A 24,747-nucleotide genomic window follows, 5' to 3' on the forward strand; every position below is an offset into this window, starting at 1 on the left:
GGGTTCCCCACTTCCTTTCTTCATGCAGCACTGTCTCCATTCAGGGCCAGAGGAATGATGAGTTAGAAATACAGTTGAGTCACCCCAGTAGCTTCTCATCACATTTGGAACATAATCTCAAGTCCTTACCACGGCTGTCAGGACATGAGGTGATCTGGCCCCTGCTTGCAAGCTCTGGGCTTGTTTTCAACCTTCTTTCTCCCCATTTGCTCTCCTGCAGAGGCACAGGCTCCTCTGCTGTTCCCTGAATGCGCTCAGCCCCTTCCCGCCTCTGTGCCTCGGCATGTGCTGCGCCTTCAGGCTGCAGGGCTCTCCCCGAAGGTACCTGTATTCCCCCTATCTACTTCTTGTAGTCCCAACCAGCCATCCTAGGACAGCCCTGTGCCCGCCTCTGCTTTCATCCCTTCACCGCAGTGTTTCCCAGCTCCCAGCTTTGTGTGGTCCGACCGTTGATTCCTCATGCTGTCACCTTCACGAGATCGATGGCTCCTCGAGGGCAGGGACTTTGTGCTCTCGGTTGTCTCCAGTGCCTAAAATAGTACCCTGCACTTGGTGGGCTCCCAATACGTTTGCTGCACAAATGAATGAATGAATGACGCACTCCGGGCGGTCTGGGTGGTCCAACAGGCCTGCACTATTTTTTTTTTTTTTTTTTTTTTTGAGTCAGGGCCTTACTCTGTTGCCCTGGCTGGCATGCAGTGGTGCGATCATGGCTCACTGCTGCCTCGACCTCCCGGGCTGATCCTCCCACCTCAGCCCCCGAGTAGCTGGGAATACAAGTACCACACCCAGCTAATCTTTTTATTCTTTTTTGAGACGGGGCCTCACCATGTTGCCCAGGCTTGTCTAGCTACCTTGGCCTCCCAAAGTGTCTTAAATTCAGTGCCTTCATTGTGACAGACGCTTGGTGACAGTGTGTGTAAAACCCAGCTCAGGGTCTTGCATGTAGAAAGCACTGAAGAAATATTTGATGAACCAATCTCTCCAACCTGCCTTTTCCAATCTTGTCCCGGAGAGGAAAATCTCTAGATTGGGAGGCCAAGTGCTGGTCCAAGTCACAGAGCTGGGGCCAGAGAATTCAGAGCCCAGCCAGCCCCTTCGACTGCGTGTCATCTTTTGTGGCTCAAGTTGCAGCGAAATGAACATTCTCCTGCCCTCTGTGCTTCCGTGAGCAGTCCACTGTATGACAAACATGGAGGGTGGCAGTGGGCCAGGAGCACAGCCCATCTGTAGAGGTGGCTCCATGTGGATAACTCGACTGTGGGCTGGACAGACTCGAATTCATCCTTTCTCCCCTCGCGGGAGATGATTAGTATGGGCCTGACCCTCCCCATCCTCTAACTGACAGGATTTCAAATGAAACTACGCTTGTGTGCTCTTAAACATTTTCAGTGACAAGTGATGGCCAGTGCTGGTCCTAGGAACTGGGCCAGGACTGCGGGGCCACATCACTTTGTGATCGCGAGGAGAAGGGCATTAGACTCCGTGATATCTGGGCGCCTCCAGTCCCAACACCTGGTCATGTTCTGGGGGCTGGGCCTGGAAAGTTGTCCTTGGGTGGAGTCTCTCACCATTGCTACTGTCTTCCCAGGCTCTCCATCCCAACTGGTGTCAGCAGGTCAAGTTCATCCCCCAGATGAACCTGGTGGTCTCCTGTTCAGCCGTCGAGAAGTCCTCTCTGGTGCTGACAGTATTGCCAGCCAAAGCCTCTGAAAAACCCAAGTAAGAAGTGCTTCTCTCCTGGCTAAGGCAGTGGGGTTGGAAGGAAGGAGGGTGGTGAGTGGACTGTGGGGGCTGACAGTGGCAGATGGTGGTTGGTGTATGGACTCTGGAGGTTAGTTTTTCCAGCATCGCCACCAGCAGCACAGTGAGAACACAGTAGTCTCTTTTATCTCTCGATCTATATGCAAAGCTCAACATAGAAGCCAGCACAGAGTGAGTGGCAGTCAGTGAAATGTTTTCTGAATGAAGGGATGACTGTGAGTTACTTCCTCCTCTGTGACCCTCAGTTCCCTCATCTGTGAAAGGGTATGAAAGCGTGTACCTCACTTCTTCAAGGGTTGTGTGAGGGAATCCTCTGTGGTATGTGTTCAGTAACTGGCAGCGTTGATTCTTTGCAGATGGTTCCAATCTGTTTCCTTCAGTCTAGATTCCTCTACCCCAGAGTGCGGTTTTTTCTTTTCTTTTGAAAAACCAGTTAATCACCAGGTGTGATGGCTCACGCCTGTAATCCCAGCACTTTGGGAGGCTGAGGCGGGCGGATCACAAGGTCAGGAGATCGAGACCATCCTGGCTAACATGGTGAAACCCCATCTCTACTAAAAATACCAAAAAAAAAAAAAAAAAAAAATTAGCTGGGCGTGGTGGTGGGCACCTGTAGTCCCAGCGACTCTGGAGGCTGAGGCAGGAGAATGGCGTGAACCCAGGAGGCGGAGCTTGCAGTGAGCCGAGATTACGCCACTGCACTCCAGCTTGGGCGACAGAGCAAGACTCCGTCTCAAAAAAAATAACAAAAGAAAAACCAGTTAATCACACAAGAATGTATTAAATGCATTGTCCATGTAAAAAATGAAAACATTATAAAGAAGGTTAGAGTCCTGAGGGGCCCCCTCTTTATTCAATCCCCATTCCTTGACACAGTTATCAGAAGCTACCACTTCTGTTTTGTTTTGTTTGTTTGTTTGTTTGTGATGGAGTTTCGCTCTTGTTGCCCAGGCTAGAGTGCAATGGTGCGATCTCGGCTTGCCACAAGCTCCGCCTCCCGGGTTCAAGCGATTCTCCTGCCTCAGCCTCCCAAGTAGCTGGGATTACAGGCATGCACCACCATGCCTGGCTAATTTTGCATTTTTAGTAGAGACAGGGTTTCTCTTTTTTTTTTTTTTTTTTTGAGACGGAGTCTGCTCTGTCGCCCAGGCTGGAGTGCAGTGGCTGGATCTCAGCTCACTGCAAGCTCTGCCTCCCGGGTTTACGCCATTCTCCTGCCTCAGCCTCCCAAGTAGCTGGGACTACAGGCGCCCGCCACCTCGCACGGCTACTTTTTTGTATTTTTTTAGTAGAGATGGGGTTTCACCGTGTTAGGCAGGATGGTCTCGATCTCCTGACCTCATGATCCACCCGTCTCGGCCTCCCAAAGTGCTGGGATTACAGGCTTGAGCCACTGCACCCGGCCTGAGACAGGGTTTCTCTATGTTGGTCAGGCTGGTCTCGAACTCCTGACCTCAGGTGATAGGCCCACCTCGGCCTCCCAAAGTGCTGGGATTACAGGCGTGAGCCACCGCGCCTGGCCTACTTCTGTTCTTTTACTGTGTGGCTTCTACTGTGCGGTTTATGGTAGATCAACTGGCAGGTATGTTCTCTGGTGGAGTCTTCCTGCTGGGTTGCTCTTGCCCCTATAGTTTTCCTCCGGCCCCTAGATTTTTCCTTGAGCCTTTGGGGCTGTGACATTTTGCTCCTGCACAGTCTGAAGAATGAGCCCCAGGAGAGTCTTTTTTGGGGAACAGCAGGAGATTTGAGGCCTGTATTGGGGAAAGACTGGGTGAGGCCAGGGTTGGGTTGGGGCAGAGACCGAGGGCCATTTAGACCCCTGTCTGTCCCTTTCTGTCCTGGTTGTTTTTCAGGGGAAATTTCAATCCTGAGATGATAAAGCTAATTTAGTCCAACTCCTCATTTTACAGATGGGAAACCCGAAGCGTAGGGAGGGGAAGTGACTGTCTTAGAGCAGACACTTGAGCTGGAGTTTTATCTTGGGCCTCATTATATGTCCAGTGCCTTTTTTTCTTTTGTTTTTGAGACAGAGTCTTGCTCTGTCACCAGGCTGGAGTGCAGTGGCACAATCTCAGCTCACTGTAACCTCCGCCTCCTGGGTTCAAGCAATTCTCCTGCCTCAGCCTCCTTAGTAGCTGGGACTACAGGCGTGTGCCCCCATGCCCAGCTAATTTTTGTATTTTTGGTAGATATGGGGTTTCACCATGTTGGCCAGGATGGTCTCAATCTCTTGACTTTGTGATTCGCCCACCTGGGCTTCCCAAAGTGCTGGGATTACAGGCGTGAGCCACCGCGCCTGGCCTTTTTAACCAAACAGTGCACTGTGTGCATTTCTAGACAAGTCCTGGACCTCCCTGCAGGCCGGAAAAGGGGGCCTCCGGGAATGTCTGATGTGAAGGGGAAGTTTCAGTCTTGGGTTCAGTGCTTTGAATGGGGCCTTGTGGTGGGAGTTTGCTTGGAGTTGTTTGCTGAGGCTATCTGTCTGCACTGGTGGTGATATCACTTAGTGTATATCAGGGGTGTCCAATCTTTTGGCTTCCCTGGGTCACACTGGAAGAAGAATTGTCTTGAGTCACACATAAAATACACTAACACTAACCATAGCTGATGAGCTAAATAAAAATCACAAAAAAATCTCATAATGTTATAAGAAAGTGTATGAATTTGTGTTGGGCCACATTCAGAGCTGTCCTGGGTTGCATGAGGCCTGTGGGCCGTGAGCTGGACAAGCTTGGTGGATATGTGTTTCATTCAGATCTTGTTTTATTGAGTCCCAGTGGCAGGAGGATATCAGGGGGTCACCTCACCAGGGCCAGGAGGGCTTCCGTGGGCTGGGCCTGCTGCCTTCCTGACCTCACTGCCTCCACCTGCCCACTCAGCTCCACTGGCCTCCTTCAGGCTCAGGCATGCTCCTGCCCCAGGGCCTTTGCACAGCTCTGCTGTCTGTGGTATGCTCTTGTAATTGATTGACAGATTGAGACAGAGTCTTGCTGCGACACCCAGGCTGCAGTGCGGTGGTGTGATCTCAGCTCACTGCAATCTCCACCTCCCGGGTTCAAGAGATTCTCCTACCTCAGCCTCCTGAGTAGCTGGGATTACAAGCACGTGCCATCATGCCTGGCTAATATTTGTATATTTAGTAGAGACGGGGTTTCGCCATTTGGGGTGGTCTTGATCTCTTGATCTTGTGATTCACCCGCCTTGGCCTCCCAAAGTGCTGGGATTACAGGCGTGAGCCACTGCGCCCAGCCTTGTTTTTTAAATTAATTAATTTTAAATTAATATTTCATTATAAAAAGTTTCAAACACACACAAAAATAGATAAAATAGTATTAATTCTTTCATATCACTTAGTAGTTAGTCCACATTAATATTTCCCTAAGAACCTCAGAGTATCTTCTTACAATATTCAGAAGTAGATATAAGCACGGTTCTGGGACGGTTTTGGGCAGAGAACTAGTGTGGTCTGACTTATATGTTACAGGTAGAGTGTCCATGGGCAGAGGTGGCAGTGGGGACGCCAGTGAAGAGGCCACTGCAATAGTTGAGGCTGTATAGGATGGTGGTCTGGAGCTGGGCTGTGTTATAGGATGAAGGGATTGGGGATGTATTTTTGGGGTAGGGTAGAGAATATATTTACACAAACACAGAGACACATGCTCCCTTCCTTCAGCCTGGGTGATAGCGCTCTTAAGACTCTGTCTTCAGAAAAGACAAAAGACTCCATTTGGGCCAGACACGGTGGCTCACGCCTGTAATCCTAGCACTTAAGGAGGCCAAGGCAGGAGGATCCCTTGAGGCCAGGAGTTCAAGACCGGCCTGGGCAACACAGCAAGATCCCATCTATACAAAAAATTGAAAAATTAGCTGAGAGTGGTGGCACACCCATGCATTCTTGGCTGCATGCAGTGCAATGTACAGGCCGGCAGGTGGCACCATTGACCACTTGCTTGGCAATGCCATCTTAGGGCATAGCCTCTGTGGGTGGGGCCTGGCATTGGCACCCCAACCTCTGCCTATGGAGTCAGCCTCAGCCTCCAAGGCAGTGTGGGCCTGAGGGTCTGGCTTCCCTGCAGCCAGCCTCACCTGAGTTCTCAGATGGTTCGAGCCACGAGCAAATCTGATGGAGCGGGTGTGGTGGCAGGAGCTGGTGCTGAGTGTGTGGACTGACCCCCGAAGTCTCCCCCACTGTCCCCTCTTCCTTCACTTCTGCCACCACCACCTAGTTGAAGCTACCGTCATATCCCACCTGAACTGCTTGCCGTGGCCCTCTTAGCAGCCTCGCTGCGTCCCCTCAGGCCACGTTCCCTGACCCGCAACCATCGACAGATCTGATCCAGCCAGGGCCCTGTATGGAGCCTTCAGCGGCTCCTGGCCAGGGCTGTGGATCCGGCCCTGCCCGCCTCTCCCATGTCCTCTCATGCCCTCTCCTCCTGGCCCACCTGGTGCCCACCACACCAGCCTTGCACAGGCTGCTCCCTCCAACCGAAGCCTCACCCCTCCCCTGGGCTCCCCGGGGCCGACTCCTTCTCACCCTTCAGGTCTCCGCAGCCCTGGACCCTACTCAGAGAGGCCGGCAGAAGTGAGCCTCCTTCTGTTGTCCTCCGTCAAAGCCATGTGCTTATGTCCCTTGCAGGACTTGCCATGATTTGTAAATGTCCGTCTCCCTTTGGTGTGTCCACTTACTCCTGCTGTTTCCCTCTAGAAGGAAAACCCCCTATGGCAGAAGCCTCATGTCTGTGCCCCTGGTAATCCTGGCGGGAGTAGGAGCCAGGAAATCTTTGTTGATGAATATGTGAATCGGCCTGAAATAATTTCTACTAACATTCTGGTGACCAATCTTCCAGAACATTTTTCGGCAGCACATTTACTTGTGGAGGGAGGAATATCTTGTTTGGCAATAAATGAAATGTGTGTACTGCCATCTGTTCTCTTTGAAGCTTTGATTTTTAGAGGAATCCTTGTGGCTCTGGAGAGATGATTTAAAGGGGAGCAAGGCTGGAGATGAAGGAACTGGCTGGGAGGCTGATACGGCAAAGTCAGGGGCCTGGGCTAGCAGCGGTCATGGGAGCGGAGGGAAATGGGTAAGGAGGACTTGGGGCCAGGCTGGATAATGGGAGCCATGATGTCCAGGTTGACGCCCAGGCACCTGGCTTAGGTCCCCCGGGTGTGGTGGAGGAGCCGGGTGAGGGGTTAGTTCAGTGGAGGGCATGCTGTGTCAGGGGGCCAGGGGCCCTATTACAGATGCCTTTGAATGGAGTTTTTGGGTTTTTTTTTTTTTTTTTTTTTCCTGTGGCAGGGTCTTGTTTTGTCACCCAGGCTGGAGCTCACTGTAACCTCAAACTCCCAGGCTCAAGCGATCCTCCTGCCTCACCTTCATAAGTAGCTGGGACTGCAGGTGTACCATCATGCCTAGCTAATTTTTAATTTTTTTGTATAGATGGGATCTGGCTGTGTTGCCCAGGCTGGTCTTGAACTCTTGACCTCAAGGGATCCTCCTGCCTCGGCCTGCCAAAGTGCTGGGATTACAGGCATGAGCCACCGTGTCTGGCCTGAATGGAGTCTTTTTGTGTTTTTCGTGGACAGGTTCTTGCCCTGTCCCCCAGGCTGGAGTGCAGTGGCATGATCACAGTTTACTGCAGCCTCAACCTCCTGGGTTCTAGCAATCCTCCCACCTCAGCCTTGCAAGTATTTGGGACTACAGGTGCATGCCACCAAGCCCAGCTAATTTATTTTTTGTAGAGGCGTGCGCTTACTATGTTGCTCAGGCTGGTCTTGAACTCCTGGGCTCAAGCAGTCCTCCTCCCTCGGCCTCCTAAAGTGCTGGAATTAACAGGTGTGAGCCACCACACCTGAATAGAGTTTTGTTTTGTTGTTTTTTGTTTTGTTTTTGTTTTTTTTTGCGGGGTGGAGGCAGGGGGTACTGAGTCTGTCTCTGTCGCCCAGGCTGGAGTGCAGTGGTGCAATCTCGGCTCACTGCAATCTCCACCTCCCAGCTCCAAGCGATTCTCCTGCCTCAGCCTCCCGAGTAGCTGGGATTACAGGCACATACCAGCATGCCTGGCTAATTTTTGTATTTTTAGTAGAGATGAGGTTTTACCATGTTGGCCAGGCTGGTCTGGAACTTCTGACTTCAGGTGATCTGGCCGCCTTGGTCTCCCAAAGTGCTGGGATTATAGGTGTGAGCCACTGTGCCCGGCCAGAATGGGGTTTTGAAGAGTGTAGTAGAAGGAGGGGGCGGGGCAGGATGTTGTGGATGAGAGGCATGGGCATGGGCGTAGGCACAGAGCATCTGGGGCTCTCAGGCCTGTGAGGGCTGCGGGGCCCTGGGCTTCCTGGAACTCCTGTCTGGGCCTCTCTGGCCCTCTGAGCCTCACCTGGCCCTGATGAGCCTCTCCTCTCCTGGATCACTGCTTACTGAACTTCCTGTCACCTCCTGCCGTGTCCACCCTAGGTCTGAATCCTGACCCCTGTGTGGGTGGAGTAATATTTTTTCTTCACCCATTGCAAGGTTTATGGCTGAGACCCTGATAACAAAAGGCAGATGAACAAGAGAAAAGCATGCACATTTAAGTTTCATGTGATATGGGAGCCTTCTGGGAAAAAAAACAAAGAGACAGGGACGCCTGTGTATTTTTATGCGAAGTTTGGTGAAGAATGGACAGTCATGCAGGATGATTGGACTAGTACCATCTGATGGCAGTAAACTCTTTGTCCAGATCCCTCTCTGTGTCCCTGTGTCTTCAGAAATAAGGACATTCTGGCTGGGTTCAGTGGCTCGTGCCTGTAATCCCAGCACTTTGGGAGGCCATGGTGGGTGGCTCACCTGAGATCAGGAGTTCCAGACCCGCCTGGCCAACATGGTGAAAGCCCGTCTCTACTAAAAATACAAAAATTAGCCAGGCGTGCTGGCAGATACCTGTAATCCCAGCCACTCGGGAGGCTGAGGCAGGAGAATCACTTGAACCTGGGAGGCAGAGGTTGCAGTGAGCCGAGATTGCACCACTGCACTCCAGCCTGGGCGACAGAATGAGACTCTGTCTCAAAAAAAAAAAAAAAAAAAAAAGGGACATTCCTTTCCCCCAGGTATAGGTATAGAGTGGGCACCAGTGGAATCAGTGTTCTATGGCCTGCTTCAGGCAGAAGGCTAGGGGAAGGCAAGTGTGGCCCTCCCCGGCTTTTTTCTTGATTTGTATCATGGATGGGAAGATGCCTGTCCCAGTACAGTTGATGTGAAAATCAAACTTGCCCTTGGCATGATGCCAGATGCTTCACAAATGTCAGGAGTAGCTCCTGCCTGGGAGCTGTCTATACCTGGAAAGTGGCATCTGCCCTGTGGGCTGTTGGTTTGGGGTCGGGACCAGGCTGCTGCTTTTCCTGTGGTGCTGAGCCCTGACTTGGCGGCAGAGGGAATGCTGGGTGGTCTCTGGGGCTGCTTCTCTCCTGGAATGGAGAGGTAGTGACTCCTCCCTAGACCTCCTGGGAGGCTCTGCCTCCAGCTCCTCCCACCCCAGGCTCAGTCTCAGAGGCTCTCTTAGGGCCACTGCTCCCGGCCCTGCAGCCCTCACTCCTTTGATATTGTAGGTTGTCAGTGCTGCATGTAAGGAAAGGGATTCTTTGCTTTGATTACTGCCCAGAGAGGAACTTCCTGGGTAAGTCATCTTCATGTCACCCAGAAGCTGCTGGAGGGAGGGCTGCTGGGGATGGGGGGACCACCAGAGCTCAGGAGAGGGCTGTGCAGCTTCTGGTCCTGCTGCTCTTGTCCCCACTTCTGGGCACCACCTTCACCAGTGGGTGAAGGTCCCCAGTGGAGGCCCCTGGGATTGACACCCACGTCTTGACCCCAGTGACTGGTGGCTACGATGCCTTCATCCGCCTGTGGAACCCCTTTGTCTCAAAGAGGCCCGTGTGGCTGATGAAGGGACACCAGACCTCAGTGACACACATCCTCGTGGACAGCAGGAACAGCAGCATCCTCATCAGTGTCTCCAAGGACAAGGTCTGCCCCGACAGTCCGCCCGACTCCTTCTGTTCCTCAGGGAAACACATTAGCCAGAGGAATGGCATGACCTCCCTGCCCACAGCCCCACATCTGGCCAAAGGCCTAGGAGGAGGCCTCAGGTGGAAGGAAGACGAGGGTGGCCATGAGCCTCTGAGCATGTCCCCAGAGCTGGGTTCCCAGGTAGCCCAGCCTGGCTTCTTACTTTGTGACCCTGGCAAATCCTTCCCTTTTCTGAGCCTCAGTCTCCCCATCCATAGAATGGGCTGTTGAGTAGCTTAGAGAACCAGCAGCAAAACAGCAGTGCAGCATTCGGCGCAGGGGAGTTGTGCAATGCATGGCAGCCGTTTGCCTGTGCTGCCCTGCCCTCGATCTTCACCTCTCAGCTGCTCTAGTGACCCCTCCTCAGCTGCCTGGTCATCAGGGCCGGGCTTGGCCTTTCCCACATGCCAGGGCTCCCACTCGGGACCTGCCACTGTGCTCCTCTGCAGCTGTAGGCTCAGGATACTGCCCAGTCTGCTGGGCTGTGGTCCTGCAGTGCTTGGGGCCCTCCTTTAGGGGACAGGTTATGTTTTCTGGGACTCTGGAGATGAATTGTCAGGGCCCTCAGGGTCACCCAGACCACCCTCTCCAACATATCCACACACCCTCCTGTCTGGAATTTTCCCAGAAGCCCTGGGAGCTGGGATCATTGCCTCTGATGAAGGGTCTGAGTCTGGGGGCATGGGGACAGGGACGGGCTCCCTGAGGTCCCCAGTCAGCCACGGGCAGAGGATGCCTCCAAGAAGTGAGGGTCTTGGAAGGACTTCCGTGGGGCCCTCTAGGGAAGGTTCCTTCACCTGGGAGGAATGGGAGGGGCTCCTCTGGGGACAGGCAGGTCACTGTGGCAACTATGTTGGTAGCCACTGTCGGACTGTGTCCCAGGCTGGAGTGGCAGCAAGGGAGGGCCTGGGGCCAGCATGTGCTGCCTGGCTTGGCTTTTGTGCCCAGCCAGTGAATTCAGCTGCTCCAGCAGGGTGGAGGCCTGGGGGCAGGGTGGGGGGTGGAGCTGTGCCCGGCCCTCACTCACTGTGTGCTTGGGTTATCTGAGCACAAGAGTAGCCTCTCTGCTGCTGGGTGTGATGGTGCCAACACCATGTGTGTGTGTGTTGGAAGTTCTTGGACGGATGATGTGCCCTGGGCTTGTCCGCCGGAGGCACCCCCAAGGCTTCAGGAGCCAGCTACATCCCCGAGCACCCATGCTCAGCCTCTTGCCTATTTCCCATCCCCCAGAATATTCGCGTGTGGGACATGCTGGACTACATATGCCTCCAGTCCTTCTGCGGGAAGTTTTTTGCCCTGGGAAACTGCCCCATCACCAGTGCCTACTTCTTCGAGAAGGACAATACCCTCATCTGCAGCACCTACTCAGTGAGTGCTGTCCCAGGAGGGAGTGGGGTCGAGGCCGCAGGTAGAGGGCCAGGGTCTGAATCCCATGGGACACCCAAGGGGTGGCCGCGTCCTGTCCCTCCTGGGACTGCTGAAGTGGCTGGACTCTGTGGCCTGGCCTGTGAGGGGCCGTGTCTTGGGATTTCCTGAAATCCTGTTTCTAGGCCTCCAGCCTGTCACTGTCTCTGCAGCTGCTGCTGCTGTCTGCTCTGTCCCCACTCAGCTTCTTCCTCTGGGAGCCACCCTGAACCTCAGGCCTGTTAGTAGCCCTTCTTCCATGTTTTCTTGGCCCCGTTCCTTCTCTCAGTCACGAGCCTCATAACTCTGTCCTGTCACTATTACGTGACTGTTTTTCCTGCTAAGTCATGAACTCTGGGAAACAGGGGCCGCATCTGAGCAGCGTCTCTGCAGGAGAGACCCTGGGGGAAACTGAGTCACAGAGAAGCAGGCCATCTGTGACTCAGGACTCAGCTGGAACCCCTGCGAGGTCTGTACTGACCCTGGAGGACAGGAAAGATTGGGACAAGCACGAGGGGCTTCCTGTGAAGGATGGGGGTAAGGGCGCCCACAATAAGATGGAGGCTTGGGGAGCTGCAAGGCTGAGCCACAGCCCATAAATGGGAGCAGAAGTCCAGAAAGGAGACGTGGGGGCCACGGTGCTTGAGCTCCACGAAGGCCTCCCATGCTCTGTGGGCTGAACCACCCTGGCTGGTGACACATTTGTCATCCTTATGCACTTGGCTAGCTCTCCCGTAGACGGCAGTTTTCTTGAGAAGGAAGGTCATGGGTTCCTTTATCTCCTTGCTGAGTGCCAGACAGGTGGTCAGCATTTGTTGAATTAAATAGGCCTTTGAAGTTCATTTCAGATCACCAAACCTTATCAATCCCCTGCCTTTTGTCGTGAACTGAGAATATATGACAAAGATACTGTCCCATCTCTCTAGGAACCCACAGGGTAGAAGAAAAACAGATAATTTCAGTAGAAAGTGCTGTGTGTTATGGTAGAGTTGTGTGCTAAGTGCTTTCTGGAACACAGAGGAATCCTTAGCAACGGGGAGGCAGGGAGGGCTTCCCGGAGGGAACATCTGATCGAGGCTTCAGCTTCTCAGAAGTTATAAGGTGAAAGGGACCTTGGACTTGGAATTTGGGGTTCTAGGAACACTAGGGTTTGGGAGGCTCAGTCCCGGGGAGCGGGAGCCACGGAGTAGGGTGGGGGTATCTGCAGGCCTGCTGAGGAACCTGGAGTCTGCTGGAATCAGGCCTGCGTGTGGTCAGGATGTCTTGATGTTGTGATTTATTGGAAGTTTTTCCCAGCGGCCCATCATTGTGAGCAGGGCCCTTCTGACAGACGAGCTCTCTGCCCTTTCCTCACCTACAGATTGGGATCCTAAAAGGGTACTTAGAGGCCCAGGGGCCTATCAAAGCAAGGAAGAGGACCACTCACTGCTCACCCCTGTGTGCTGTCCTCTACAGCAAGATCTTTAAGCAGGTGAGTGGCCCAGGGCTCGCCTCTGAGGCTGGTAGGAACACCAGGTGACACAGGAGAGGACCAGACCTCCCTGTGTGCCTGGGTCTGTAGTCAGCTCCCATGGCACACTGGGAACTCTTACAGCCTTGATGGTGGTGCTGGGGCGGTGGGATAGACACAGAAAGCAGCTCTGCAGATGGGCTGGCGTGGGATCAGCTCGGAGCTCCATCCATTAGCCATGGGCTCGCCTAACTCTCCTGAGCCTCATGCCCTTGGCTGAGCGCCTTGGGTCGGCTCTGGACCGGGCCTTCTTTCCATGGAGTGTGAGACGGAGGGCTAGTTGTGGGGCGCTTTCCTAGGTTCCCAGAGTGGGTGCTGTTCTTGGGCATCTCTTTCCAGGGAAGCCATAACTTGGCTTTGTTCATTGTAGGAAGGGAGGGAGGCCCAGGCGCAGGCAGCACCTTGGTCCTGCGTGGAGTCTCTGGGTTGGACAGGGCAGCTGGGCATGAGGAGTTGCTTCTGAGGTGTGAGGACAGGAGGGACTGCTGCCTGAGGCCCTCTGCTCACTCCCATCCACTGGGGCCTCTTGTCTGGCCCAGGCTCTGGACAGGGGCGCTGCATTGGGTGTACAAGCTTGGAGCCCCCCATTCTGGGCTTCTCTCCCATCCTGGCTCCTGCCACCACCATCTCTCACTGCCTTAGGGCTTAGGCTCTTCAGTACCTTAAAAAAGTTTCTTTAGAATTAAAAAAAAAGGCCGGGCGCGGTGGCTCAAGCCTGTAATCCCAGCACTTTGGGAGGCCAAGACGGGCACATCACGAGGTCAGGGGATCGAGACCACCCTGGCTAACACGGTGAAACCCACCCTGGCTAACACGGTGAAACCCTATCTCTACTAAAAAAAAAATACAAAAAACTAGCCGGGCGAGGTGGCGGGCGCCTGTAGTCCCAGCTACTTGGGAGGCTGAGGCAGGAGAATGGCGTAAACCCGGGAGGCGGAGCTTGCAGTGAGCTGAGATCCGGCCACTGCACTCCAGCCTGGGCGACAGAGCGAGACTCCGTCTCAAAAAAAAAAAAAAAATTTTCTCAGCTTTTCTAGATGCTCTCATTAGGGAGGGTTGGTCCAAAACCACCTCACCGGCTACTTTTTTTTTTTTTTTGGCCAAGGTCTTGCTCTGTTGCCCAGGCTGGAGTGCAGTGGGATCTCGGCTCACTGCAACCTCTGCCTCCTGGGTTCAAGTGATTCTCCTGCCTCAGCCTCCCAAGTAGCTGGGCTTACAGGCATGCACCACCACCCCCAGCTAATTTTTGTATTTTTAGTAGAGACAGGGTTTCAGCATGTTGGCCAGGCTGGTCTCAAACTTCTGACCTCAAGTGATCCACCCACCTCGGCCTCCCAAAGTTTTGGGATTACAGGCATGAGCCACTGCACCCGGCCTCACCTGCTATTCTTGCATTATAAAATGGTCATGGTGGCAAAATGTTTCATTGAGTGGCATGACCATCCTTATTCTCAACATTTCCCTACTTAGGAGCAGTTAGTTTATTTCTTATTTTTTTGACGGGGTGGTCACGATTAATGTTGCTTCAGTAATGTCTTTTCCACATAGGGATTATTTTCTTTGGCTAGATCCTGGTAAGTGCCATTTCTGAGTTAACAGGCCTTCACCAAATGTTCCAGTTTGCACTGCCCTGTGATACAGGGCAGAGGAGGTCCTGTTGTCAAGAGTGGCTTATGCTATAGCAGGGGGCCCTGAACGTCTGTTTTTTCAGTGGGTGGAGGGGAGGGGCCAAGGCAGGCTAGAGACCACCCTTGGGAGTGGAGTCCCCGGCCTCTCCAGCAGCCCCCAGCTGTGTGCTCTCCACAGGTGGTGAGTGGCTGCCTGCGCGGCACCGTGAGTGTGTGGGAGGTCGTGACGGGCAGGAAGACGATGGAGTTCTCTGTGTCTGGGGGCCAGCACGTGGAGCTGACCGCCATGGCCCTGGATGAGTCAGAGCGGTGCCTACTCACAGGTTTGCGGGATGGCACAATGAAGATGTGGAACTACAACATTGGCAAATGCCTGTTGACCTTTCCCAATCCGGACCAGCTGGAGGTCAGTCTTGCTTGTTAACTAGAGCCAGGGACAGCCTCTAGGGAAGCAAAGCACAGCTCTTGTGACCCTGGGATGCATTATTTTTGGACCTCTCTGAAAGGGTGTTCATCATAGTCAGGTGGCCTGGCTTCAAACCTCCAGGAGCCTCTGTGTCTCAGGCATGAAATGAAGACAGCTAACAGTGCCTGGACTAATGGGTTTCCACTAAGGTTAGCTACTGTTGCTCTTTAAATTTGCTAGCACTTCTCATTCCTCATACTGGAGCTTTGGATTGCATTTCTAGCAGTGGGATCAGTTAATTCACAGCCACCCATGGTCACCCCTATTTGGGAAATGCCTGACAGTATTATTATAGGGCCAGTCCATGGGAGTGGCATAGGACAAAGTCAGCAGTTCCACCCTAACTTTTGTGACACAGACCTTTAACCAACTCAGAATGTGTACTTAGCTGGCCAGGCAGTGGCTCATGCCTGTAATCTCAGCACTTTGGGAGGTCGAGGCAGGGGGATCACCTGAAGTCAGGAGTTCGAGACCAGCCTGGCTAATATGGTGAAACCCCCATCTCTACTAAAAATACAAAAAAAAAAAAAAAAAAATTAGCCAGGCGTGGTGGTGGCTGCCTGTAATCCCAGCTACTCAGGAAGCTGCGGCAGGACAAACTAGGAGGTGGAGGCTGCAGTGAGCCGAGATCGCGCCATTGCACTCCAGCCTGGGCTGCAAGAGTGAAACTCCATCTTAAAAAAAAAGAAAAGAAAAGAAAAGAAAGTGTACTTAGTCAAGATGCCAGGGGTTGAGTACTGCTCCAGATCCTATCACTCAGTAATGACTTGACCTTAGCCAGGTCACTTGCCCATTTCCCAGCTATTCTCTCTGAAAAATGGACATGGATGCCTATCCTATCTGCCTACCCTAAGTCTATCAAATGAGTGAATAGGATGTGAGCGCATGATGAAAAATACATGGTGGTATCAACTGTAGGCGATTCTCATCATCATTGAGAGGTTTGACTTCTTGCTTGGCACCTTTAGGAAGGCATTTAGGGCCCAGAGCCATTTTCTCTGAGAAGTTTTCTAATTCTGTTTTCTTTCATTTTCAACAGATTAGTGGGATTATCCATATGAACAAAGTGTTCTATGTGACAGGGTGGAGTAAGAGAATCACGCATTTTCTGTGAGTAGAAAGCATGCATGGTGAGTAGGTCCCAGTAGCTGCATGTTCTCTCTTCAGATGGGTTCCTCCATTCCGAGCTTTCCTGGTGGTTGGAACACCATGCAGGAAGTTAGTGGTGGTTAATGACTGTTGCTTCATCTGCTCATCCATCCATTCATTCATTTTCATTGAGGCTAATATATTCTTGGCCTTTTGCTAGGTGCCTGGGATGGGTATAAACAAGAATGTTGGAGTCTTTATCCTCTTGGAGTATCTAGTTCAGTGGGGGAATGTCTTAGTCCATTCGGGCTGCTGTAACAGAATATCATAGACTGAGTTGCTTATAAACAACATAAATTTATTTATCAGAGTTCTGGAGATGGGGAAGTTCCAGACAAGGCGCCAGCAGATTTGCTGCCTGGTGAGGGCCCACTTCCTGATTCATAGACAGCTGTCTTCTTACTGTAAGCTTACATGGTGGAAGGGGTAAGAAATCTCTCTGGGGCGTCCTTTTTAAGGGCACTAATCCCATTCATGAGGGCTCCATTTTCATGACCTCATCACCTCCCAAGGCCCCACCTCCAAATATGCTCGCCTTGGGGATTAGGCTTCAATATATGAATTTTGGGACCAAAATTCAATCTATGGCATTCCATCCCTGACTTCCCAAAATTCATGTCCTTCTCTCATGCAAAATATATTCATTTCATCCCAGTAACCCCCAAAGTCTTAACTTGTTCCAGTATCAACTTTAACGTCTAAGTCCAAAATATCATCTAAATATCACCTAAATAAAATATGGGTGAGTCTCAAGGTACAATTCATTCTGAAGCGAATTCCCCTCTAGCTGTGAACCTGTGATACTAACATGTTACATACTTCCAAAATAGAATGGTGGGACAGGCATAGGATAGATACAAGGGAGAGATGGGAAAGGAGAAAGGAGGGACAGGTCCTGAGCAAGTAAAAAATCCACTGGGGCAAATACTAGTAGACCTTAAATCTCAAAGATAATCCTCTTCAGCTTGCTGCCCTGCCCTTCAGGACTGCTGGGGTGGCAGTTCTGCCCCTGCAGCTTTGCCAGGCAGGTGATCAGAACCCTAAGACTCTGGGCAGCCCTACACCTACAGATTTGGGGAGCCTTGCCCCCCTGGTGGCTCTATGCCTGGGCCCTGCCCCTGTGGCACTTCCCTGCATGAGCCCCCTGGCCCTGTGGGGCTGCAATTCCAAGGCTGTGGCTCTGCTGGGAGGCCCTGTCCTTTGAAATCTAGGTAGTGGAGGCAGCCGTGTCCTCCCAGCTCTGCTGAGTGTAACCCATGCTGTACCATGGTCCACAGGAGCCACACCTAGAGTGGTCAAGGAGCATGAAGAATGGAGCCTGTGAAGTTAGGCGATGATGGTAAAGTGTACTATGGTCCCATGGGCACTGGTGGCCATTCCCTTGAAACCATTCTGCCCCCAGGGCCCTTGTACTCTGGGCTGGTGATGGGAGGGACAGTCCTAACGATTTCTGAATTGCCTTCAGGGTCATTCTTTCATTGTCTTGGAGAACAGCACTGGCTTCTGTTGGGTTGGCTGATCCATACTAATCTCATCAAACAGTGCTTGGCTATGTCTTTAATGATTGTATTAGTTTGTTTTCACACTGCTATAAAGAATGCCTGAGACTGGGTAATTTATGAAGAAAAAAGGTTTAATTGACTCACAGTTCTGCATGGCTAGGAGGGGGCTTCAGGAGACTTACAATCATAGTGAAGGGGAAGCAAGGCACATCTTACATGGTGGCAGGAGAGAGTGCAAGGGAAACTGCCACTTTTAAACCATCAGATCTTGTGAGAACTCACTCACTATCACGAGAACAGCATGAGGGAAACTGCCCCCATGATCCATTCACCTCCTACCAGGTCCCTCCCTCGACATATAGGGATTACAATTCAAGATGAGGTTTGGGTGGGGACACAGAGCCAAACCATATCAATGTTCTATTCTGAACAGGCTTTCTCATTCCTTTCTATATGGATAGGATGAATCTTTTAAGTTCTGCTTCCTTTTTTTTTTTTTTTTTAAGACACGGGGTCTCACCCTGTCACCCAGGCTGGAGTGTAGTCATGAGGTTATAGCTCACAGCAGCCTCAGCTCCTCCCACCCCAGCCTCCAGGGTAGCTAGGACTACAGGCACATACCACCATGCCTGGCTAATTAAAAAAAAAATTTTTATAGATATGGGGTCTTGCTGTGTTACACAAGCTGGTCTTAAACTCCTGGCTTCAAGCAATCCTCCTGTCTTGGCCTCCCAAAGTACTGGGTTACAGGCATGTACTCCTGGATTCTGCTTCCTTTTTGATTAACAGTTTGGTTTTTAAACCATTTCTCTCGTTGCATTTTATTATAAGTTGTCAGGAGGAACCAGGCAACTCCTTCATTATGTTACATAGAAATTTCCTCAGTGAAATATCCAATTTCTTATCTTGCAAGTTCTACCTGCCTCAAAACACTAGAACACAAATATGATTCAGCCAAGTTCTTTGCCATTTTGTAACAAGTAGGACCTTTCCTCTAGTTTCCAATAACATGTTTCTCATTTCTGTCAAGACTTCACCAGAATGGTCTTTAACATCCATATTTCTACCAAAATTCTGTTCAGGATTACTTAGGTATTCTCTAAGAATACTGAGGCTTTCTCTGCATCTGTCCTCTTTTCTTTCTAGGCCCTCACTGAAATCACCCTTAATGGTCTATGCGTAGCAATGCAGGCTTTTTCTAGCATGGACCTTCCATCCTCTACCTATTACCTACTTTTTTTTTTTTTTTTTTTAAAGACAGAGTCTTGCTTTATGGCCCAGGCTGGAGTGCAGTAGTGCAGTCTTGGCTCACTACAACCTCCACCTCCCAGGTTCAAGTGATTCTCGTGCTTCAGCCTCCCAAGTAGCTGGGATTATAAGTGTGTGCCACCACAGCTGGCTAATTTTTTGTATTTTTAGTAGAGACAGGGTTTCGTCATGTTGGCCAAGCTGGTCTTGAACTCCTGGCCTCAAGTGATCTACCTGTCTCAGTTCCCAAAGTGCTGGGATTACAGGCGTGAGCCACCCTGCCTAGCTGACATTACCTGGTTCTAAAACCACTTCTGACATTTTTAGGTATTTGTTACCATAGCACCCCACCCCTGGTACCAATTTCTGTCTTCGTTCACTCAGGCTGTTATAACAGAATACCATAGAGTAGGTGGCTTATAACAACAGAAAATTATTTCTTACAGTTCTGAAGGAAATTCTTAGATCAAAGCACTGGCAAATTCAGTGACTGCTGAGGGCCACTTCCTGGTTCATAGATGGCCATTTTCTTACATGGTAAAGAGGACAAGGGATCTCTGTGAGCCTCTTATTTTTGTTTTATTTTTTTAAGAGACAGGATCTTGCTCTATTGCCCAGGCTGGAGTGCGGTGGCATAATTACAGCTCACTGCAGCCTTGAACTCCTGGGCTCAAGTGATCCTTCTGCCTCAGCCTCCTGAATAGCTAGGACTACAAGTGTGTGTCACTATGCCTGGCTAATTAAAATTTTTTTTTTTTTGTAGAGATGTGGTCTTGCTCTGTTGCCCAGGCTGGTCTTGAACTCCTGGCCTCAAACAATTCTCCTTCCTTGGCCCCTCAAAGTGCTGGGATTCTAGGCATGAGCCGCCATGCCTAGCCTAGGACCTCTTTTATAAAGGCACTGATTCTGTTTGTGAGGGTTTTGCCCTTCTATCCTAATAACCTTCCAAAGGCCACACTTGTGAATACTCTCACATTGAGGATTAGGTTTTAACATAAATTTTTGGAGAATATGAATGTTCAGTGTATATCAAGAAGGCAGGTACTAATCAAATATTAATACTTTCATTTATAATTATAAAGTATATTAAGTGCCATGGAAAAGTAGGAGTTTCTATGAGGGTTGAATGCGTGGAAACCTGATTTCTTCTTGGGGGCGGTGGTCAGGAAAGTCTCGGTGAAGGTGTGGTGGCTGGAGTGCAATCTGAAGCGTGAGAAGGAAGGGTCTCTGTGAAGTCTTTAGGATAGGATGAGCATTCCAGGCAGAAGGAACACTATGTTCAAGATCCCTTTCTTTTAGGGACCTCTGTAAGGCCACTGTTTCCCCCCGCTTTAAACCTTAATCCTTACCTAGTTGTCTGACTGGGGGTGTGTTACGCATTCATTATCCGTAGGATTAGTTTATGTAAAGCCCCTACGACAGGGCCTTTGCAGAAGGCACGTAGTAAGCGCTTAGTAAATAAGGTCAATGGGGCATGGCCTCAGCCTAGCCCTGACACCTAGGAGTATCCTCCTCTGAGTCGGCTCCCAGAATCCTCAAGGCTCCAGTGCTTCCCCAGTGGATGGAGCATTAAAGGCTGAGCTCTCAGCCCTCCTGCCTCTGGCCATGTGCACAGGTTCCACAAGACCAAGCCGGTGCTCTTATGCTACCACTGGCAGACCTACCACACGGAGGACATCCTGAGCATGGCCAAGTACCAGAACCAGTTCCTCGGGACCTCCTCCTACAGTGGGGACATCCTCTTCTGGAACACTGGCACACTCAAGCCCATCTTCAACTTCAATGCCTCTAGGAGTCCCTTGCCCTTGCAGCCCAAGAGGGTATGTTAACAGAAGCACACTCTCCTCCCACCCTTCTCTCAGCTGTGAACCAGAATCCTGTGGGGCAGGGAAGGTGGGGAGCACCCTGGGAAGCAGGAGGAATAATGGCAACTTGTTCTGGAGGGGGTGGGGAGTTTGGTTACGTAGGTGGTTAGTTTCTGTAATTATCCTCATTGGACAGATGAGAAAGTGGAGGCACAGGGAGGTTAAGCACCTTGCCTAAGGTCACAAAGCCAAGGAGTAGATCCAAACCCAGGCAGTCTGACTTCAGAGGCTGGCAGTGCTGGTCCTGCCATCTTTAGTAGATTACTCACTCCTTTCCCATTGCTACTACACATTACCACTCTGGGCTCCCCAGTAGGGACTTAGGAAACCCATACAGTCTCCAAATTCCCATATCTCAGCAGATCAAAGCAGGAAGGGACCTTAGGGGCCGTCTCATCCAGTGGTTTTCCAAATGTGTTGGAGAGAGATGCTTGGAAGCTACTGCAGGGGGGCTCTGGTTGTTGGGGTTTCCCCCAGAATAGCTCAGCTTTTTGTCTATTTTATGCTTCGGAGGAGCTTCCCTTGAGATTAAAGAAAGCCTCAAAAATATTTGGAAACTACTGTCCATTTTACAGATGAGGAGACTGAGTTCCTCATGGGAGCAGTGTCTTGCCTGTGGGTACTCAGGGCATTGCAGCTGGCCAGGAATGGGGTTAGAAGCTCTAGTCTGATGCTTTTAAGGGGTCTAGGTTTCTGGGAAGCAAGCCCTGGGGGGCTGGAGGGCCCTGTGGTGTTGGCATTGATCTGGGGCAGCCCAGAATTTACCTCTAGGACATTGCAATGCCTTAGGGGCTGCTTTCTCCTTGGTACAGGTGAAAGATGTGAACAACTGCCTGCCTGAGAGCCACGGGCCCATCAGACCCTGTGTGGAGCGGGAGAAGTGGGCATACAAGACCCCCAGGAAGCTCTCCAGTCTCAGCCCCAAGTCTGCGGCCAATACCAACCTGAGGCGGAGCCTGGTGTCGGCTCCCCCAGTGATGAGGCGCTGGAGAGACAAGGAGCCAGTCAGGCCTGTGTCCCAGAAGGTGGGAGCAAGAGCCCAACCAGAAGGCTACCCTCACTTTCCAGCTGCTGGCATTCACACACCTGCTGTGTGTGTATTTTCTTACTGGGATGTACTTTTTCCAGAGTGCCTTTAGGTCCCTAAACTCACTTGTTTTGAACATTGTGGGCCTGGGCAGGGCACCCTCTGGTTTTAGTCCCACTGTGTCTAACCTGGAGCTGGGGCTAGGTCCCTTTCCAGGGCATGGCTAATACCAGGCCTAAAAGTCTGAAAGCTGAAAGGCAGAACCCAAAGAGAACACAACCCTGAAAACCTAAAATTGGAAGTTAGATCCTGGACTGCATTCTCAGTCCTCAAGCGCAAGTCACCTGACCTTGGCCCAGGTGCAGAGGGAGCCATGGGGGCCTCACCTGCTCGGAGACCAGGCTGCAAGAGTCTGAGACCCAGATACAGACAAACCACTTTCCTCCTCCTCTGAGCCTCATCTCTGCCCCAGGACCAGCCCTTCCAAGAATGGCTGACAGTTCTGTTTTGCGGCGAATAGGGAGAAAGAGAAGGAGGAGTTACTCTTTCCCTACTTGCAGGGGATGGCTCGCCTTTGAACTTTCAGCAGTGAGTACAGTATTCCAACAATCAGTGCAATAATCTCTTGTATGGGGCAGGAGGAACCAGTGAGATTGTTCTTGCAGTCAAAGTCTGATTTCCATTCCTCGGAGCTGAGGCTTGAGTGAGAAACACCACCTTCCCCAAACACACAATAATTGCTAGGCATAAGGCAGTCTAGACCTAGATCCAACATGGTCTGCTGGGATATAATTTTGCTGTAAGATGTGTACACTTGACCATAAGACACTCATACCATCTTTGAGTTATCAGAGGTTAGACCACTGCTTTCAAATCTAGGGAAATGGGTGTATAGGTGTATTTGCCCCTCTATCCTTATTTTTATTTTTATTTTTTATTTTTGAGATGGAGTCTCACCCTGTCGCCCAGGCTGGAGTGCAGTGGTGTGATCTTTGCTCAGCGCAACCTCTGTCTCCCAGGTTCAAGCGATTATCCTGCCTCAGTCTCCCTAGTAGCTGGGATTACAGGTGTGCACAACCATGCCTGGCTAAATTTTTTGTATTTTGATTGGAGACAGGGTTCGCCATGTTGGCCAGGCTGGTCTCAAATTCCTGGCCTGAAATTATCTGCCCGCCTTGGCCCCCCAAAGTGGTGGGATTACAGGTGTGAACCACCATGCCCGACCTTTATCCTCATTTTTAACCAGGATGGTCTCTTCCAGGACAAAGGAAGGGTCTTCCCCAAAGGCAAACTCAAGTCTCTGCCCCAATTTTGCTCTAGCAGAACTGCTGGGAACTTAAAGTGGAGGTTTCCCGGGATCCACTGAGTGCTGCTTTCTCCAGGGCAGTGTGCCTACTGCGGGGGCTCGGGAGGGCCGCTCTTTTGTCATCTTCCTCTGGTCTCTGGTCCCCCATGGGGAAGGGAAACGTCCTCATGGTGACTTGGGTGCCCATCTTTCTTTCCAGAAACCTTCCAGCGCTGCTGGCACATCTATGCAGCCAGGCAAGATCCACAGCAAACAGTCCATTTACAAAGAGGATGAAACAAGAAAAGCAGAATTGCAGAAGAATATGTTGTTTCAATCCAGTGCCTCGGTGGAGAAGGTTGGCCGTGATCAGCCAGGGAGTGGGATATGAGCTGGGGAGTGGGCCATTAAGATGGGGCTCGGGGGCCTGGGCTCCGGGCCTGGACTGATTCTCCCCAGTGCCCAGAAGACGTCTTGGAGAGGATGGAGCCGCTTGGGATACTGGAGTCAGGGCTGCAGTGTCTGGGGAGAGCTCCTGTATTAGTTTGTTTTCATGCAGCTGATAAAGACATACCCAAGGCTGGGAAGAAAAAGAGGTTTAACTGGACTTACAGTTCCACATGGCTAGGGAGACCTCACAATCATGGCGGGAGGCGAAAGGTGCTTCTTACATGGCAGAAGCAAGAGAAAACGAGAAGACGCAAAAGCAGAAACCCCTGATAAACCCATCAGATCTCGTGAGACTTATTCACTCTCATGAGAATGGCATGGGAAAGACCAGCCCCCATGATTCAGTTCCCTCCCTCTTGTTCCCTCCCACAACACGGGGGAATTCTGGGAGACACAGTTCAAGTTGAGATTTGAGTGCAGACACAGCCAAACCATATCAGTTCCCCAGGAGGTGGAGTTGGGGTGCCTAGGGAGGTGAGCAGTGTTCCCTCTGGACTGGGGGTAGCAGTGTCCTCTCTGGGCAGGGAGGAAGAGAGGTAGGAGAAGTGACATCTCCAGACTCTAGTTAGAATGCCCTCCTGTTAACTGGGAGAGTGTTTTATACCTAACAAGAGTTGGGTATGGATTCATCTTTGTTCTTCCTCCTGTACCTTCCCCTTTCTGACCCTGGACACCCCTCACTTTGATGCTGACTCCCCGTCCTGAAGACACAAATCATAGTTGAGCTAGGGTGTGGGAGGCCTGCCCCATCATCTAGCTCCAGGGACCAGGACTTGAGAACAAGGGGGCAGTGCCCTGAGAGCTGGGTTTTGCAGTGTTGGCAGGGAGAGCAGGAGTGGCTACACACTCTCCTCCAGGTTCTGATTATTTCTCTCTCCTCCTTTTTTTGTTTTCTTGAGACAGGGTCTCACTGTCACCCAGGCTGGAGTGCAGTGGTGTGATCACAGCTCATTACAGCCTCAACCTCCTGGGCTTAAGTGATCCTCCCACCTCAGCCTTGTGAGTAGCTGGGACTATAGGCATGCACCATTATGCCAAGCTATTTTTTTTTTTGTATTTTTTTGTAGAGATGGGGTCTCACTATGCTGCCCATGCTGGTCTTGAACTCCTGGGCTCAAGTGATCCTCCTGGCTCAGCCTCCCAAAGTGTTGGGATTACAGATGTGAACCGTTATACCTCGCCTCTTCCTTCTCTTTAAAAAAAAAATACTTTAAATAACTTTTAAAAGTAATAATACTAGTTTATAATAAAAAAAGAAGTGTGTGTAAATGAAAAAATAAAAATAAAAGTCTCCTATGTCTCACTCACCCTATCCCATCTCACTCTCTGCAGCAGTAGTCGCTGCTAGCAGGTTGGCTTTAGCTTTGTTTTTTTTTTTTTTTTTTTTTTTTTTTTTTTTTTTTTTTTT

The 24,747-nt window shown here is 51.1% G+C and overlaps 1 protein-coding gene across 5 annotated transcripts in view; it reads left to right on the plus strand.

Moving 5' to 3' along the window:
- EFCAB8 (EF-hand calcium binding domain 8) overlaps window positions 1-24,747 on the plus strand; it is a 104,516-nt gene that overhangs the window by 44,275 nt on the left and 35,494 nt on the right. For all 5 annotated transcript variants that reach the window (XM_009216328.4, XM_021921134.2, XM_021921135.2 and 2 more), the window contains 10 exons: window positions 1,592-1,722; window positions 9,349-9,416; window positions 9,612-9,763; window positions 11,036-11,173; window positions 12,570-12,680; window positions 14,526-14,753; window positions 15,853-15,923; window positions 20,328-20,532; window positions 21,390-21,602; window positions 23,110-23,247. In XM_009216328.4, coding sequence (XP_009214592.1) covers window positions 1,592-1,722; window positions 9,349-9,416; window positions 9,612-9,763; window positions 11,036-11,173; window positions 12,570-12,680; window positions 14,526-14,753; window positions 15,853-15,923; window positions 20,328-20,532; window positions 21,390-21,602; window positions 23,110-23,247 — 1,455 coding nt within the window. The remainder of the gene's footprint in view (window positions 1-1,591; window positions 1,723-9,348; window positions 9,417-9,611; window positions 9,764-11,035; window positions 11,174-12,569; window positions 12,681-14,525; window positions 14,754-15,852; window positions 15,924-20,327; window positions 20,533-21,389; window positions 21,603-23,109; window positions 23,248-24,747) is intronic.

The sequence above is a fragment of the Papio anubis genome, chromosome 16 (genome assembly GCF_008728515.1).
Source record: "Papio anubis isolate 15944 chromosome 16, Panubis1.0, whole genome shotgun sequence".
In the NCBI taxonomy this organism is placed as follows: domain Eukaryota; kingdom Metazoa; phylum Chordata; class Mammalia; order Primates; family Cercopithecidae; genus Papio; species Papio anubis.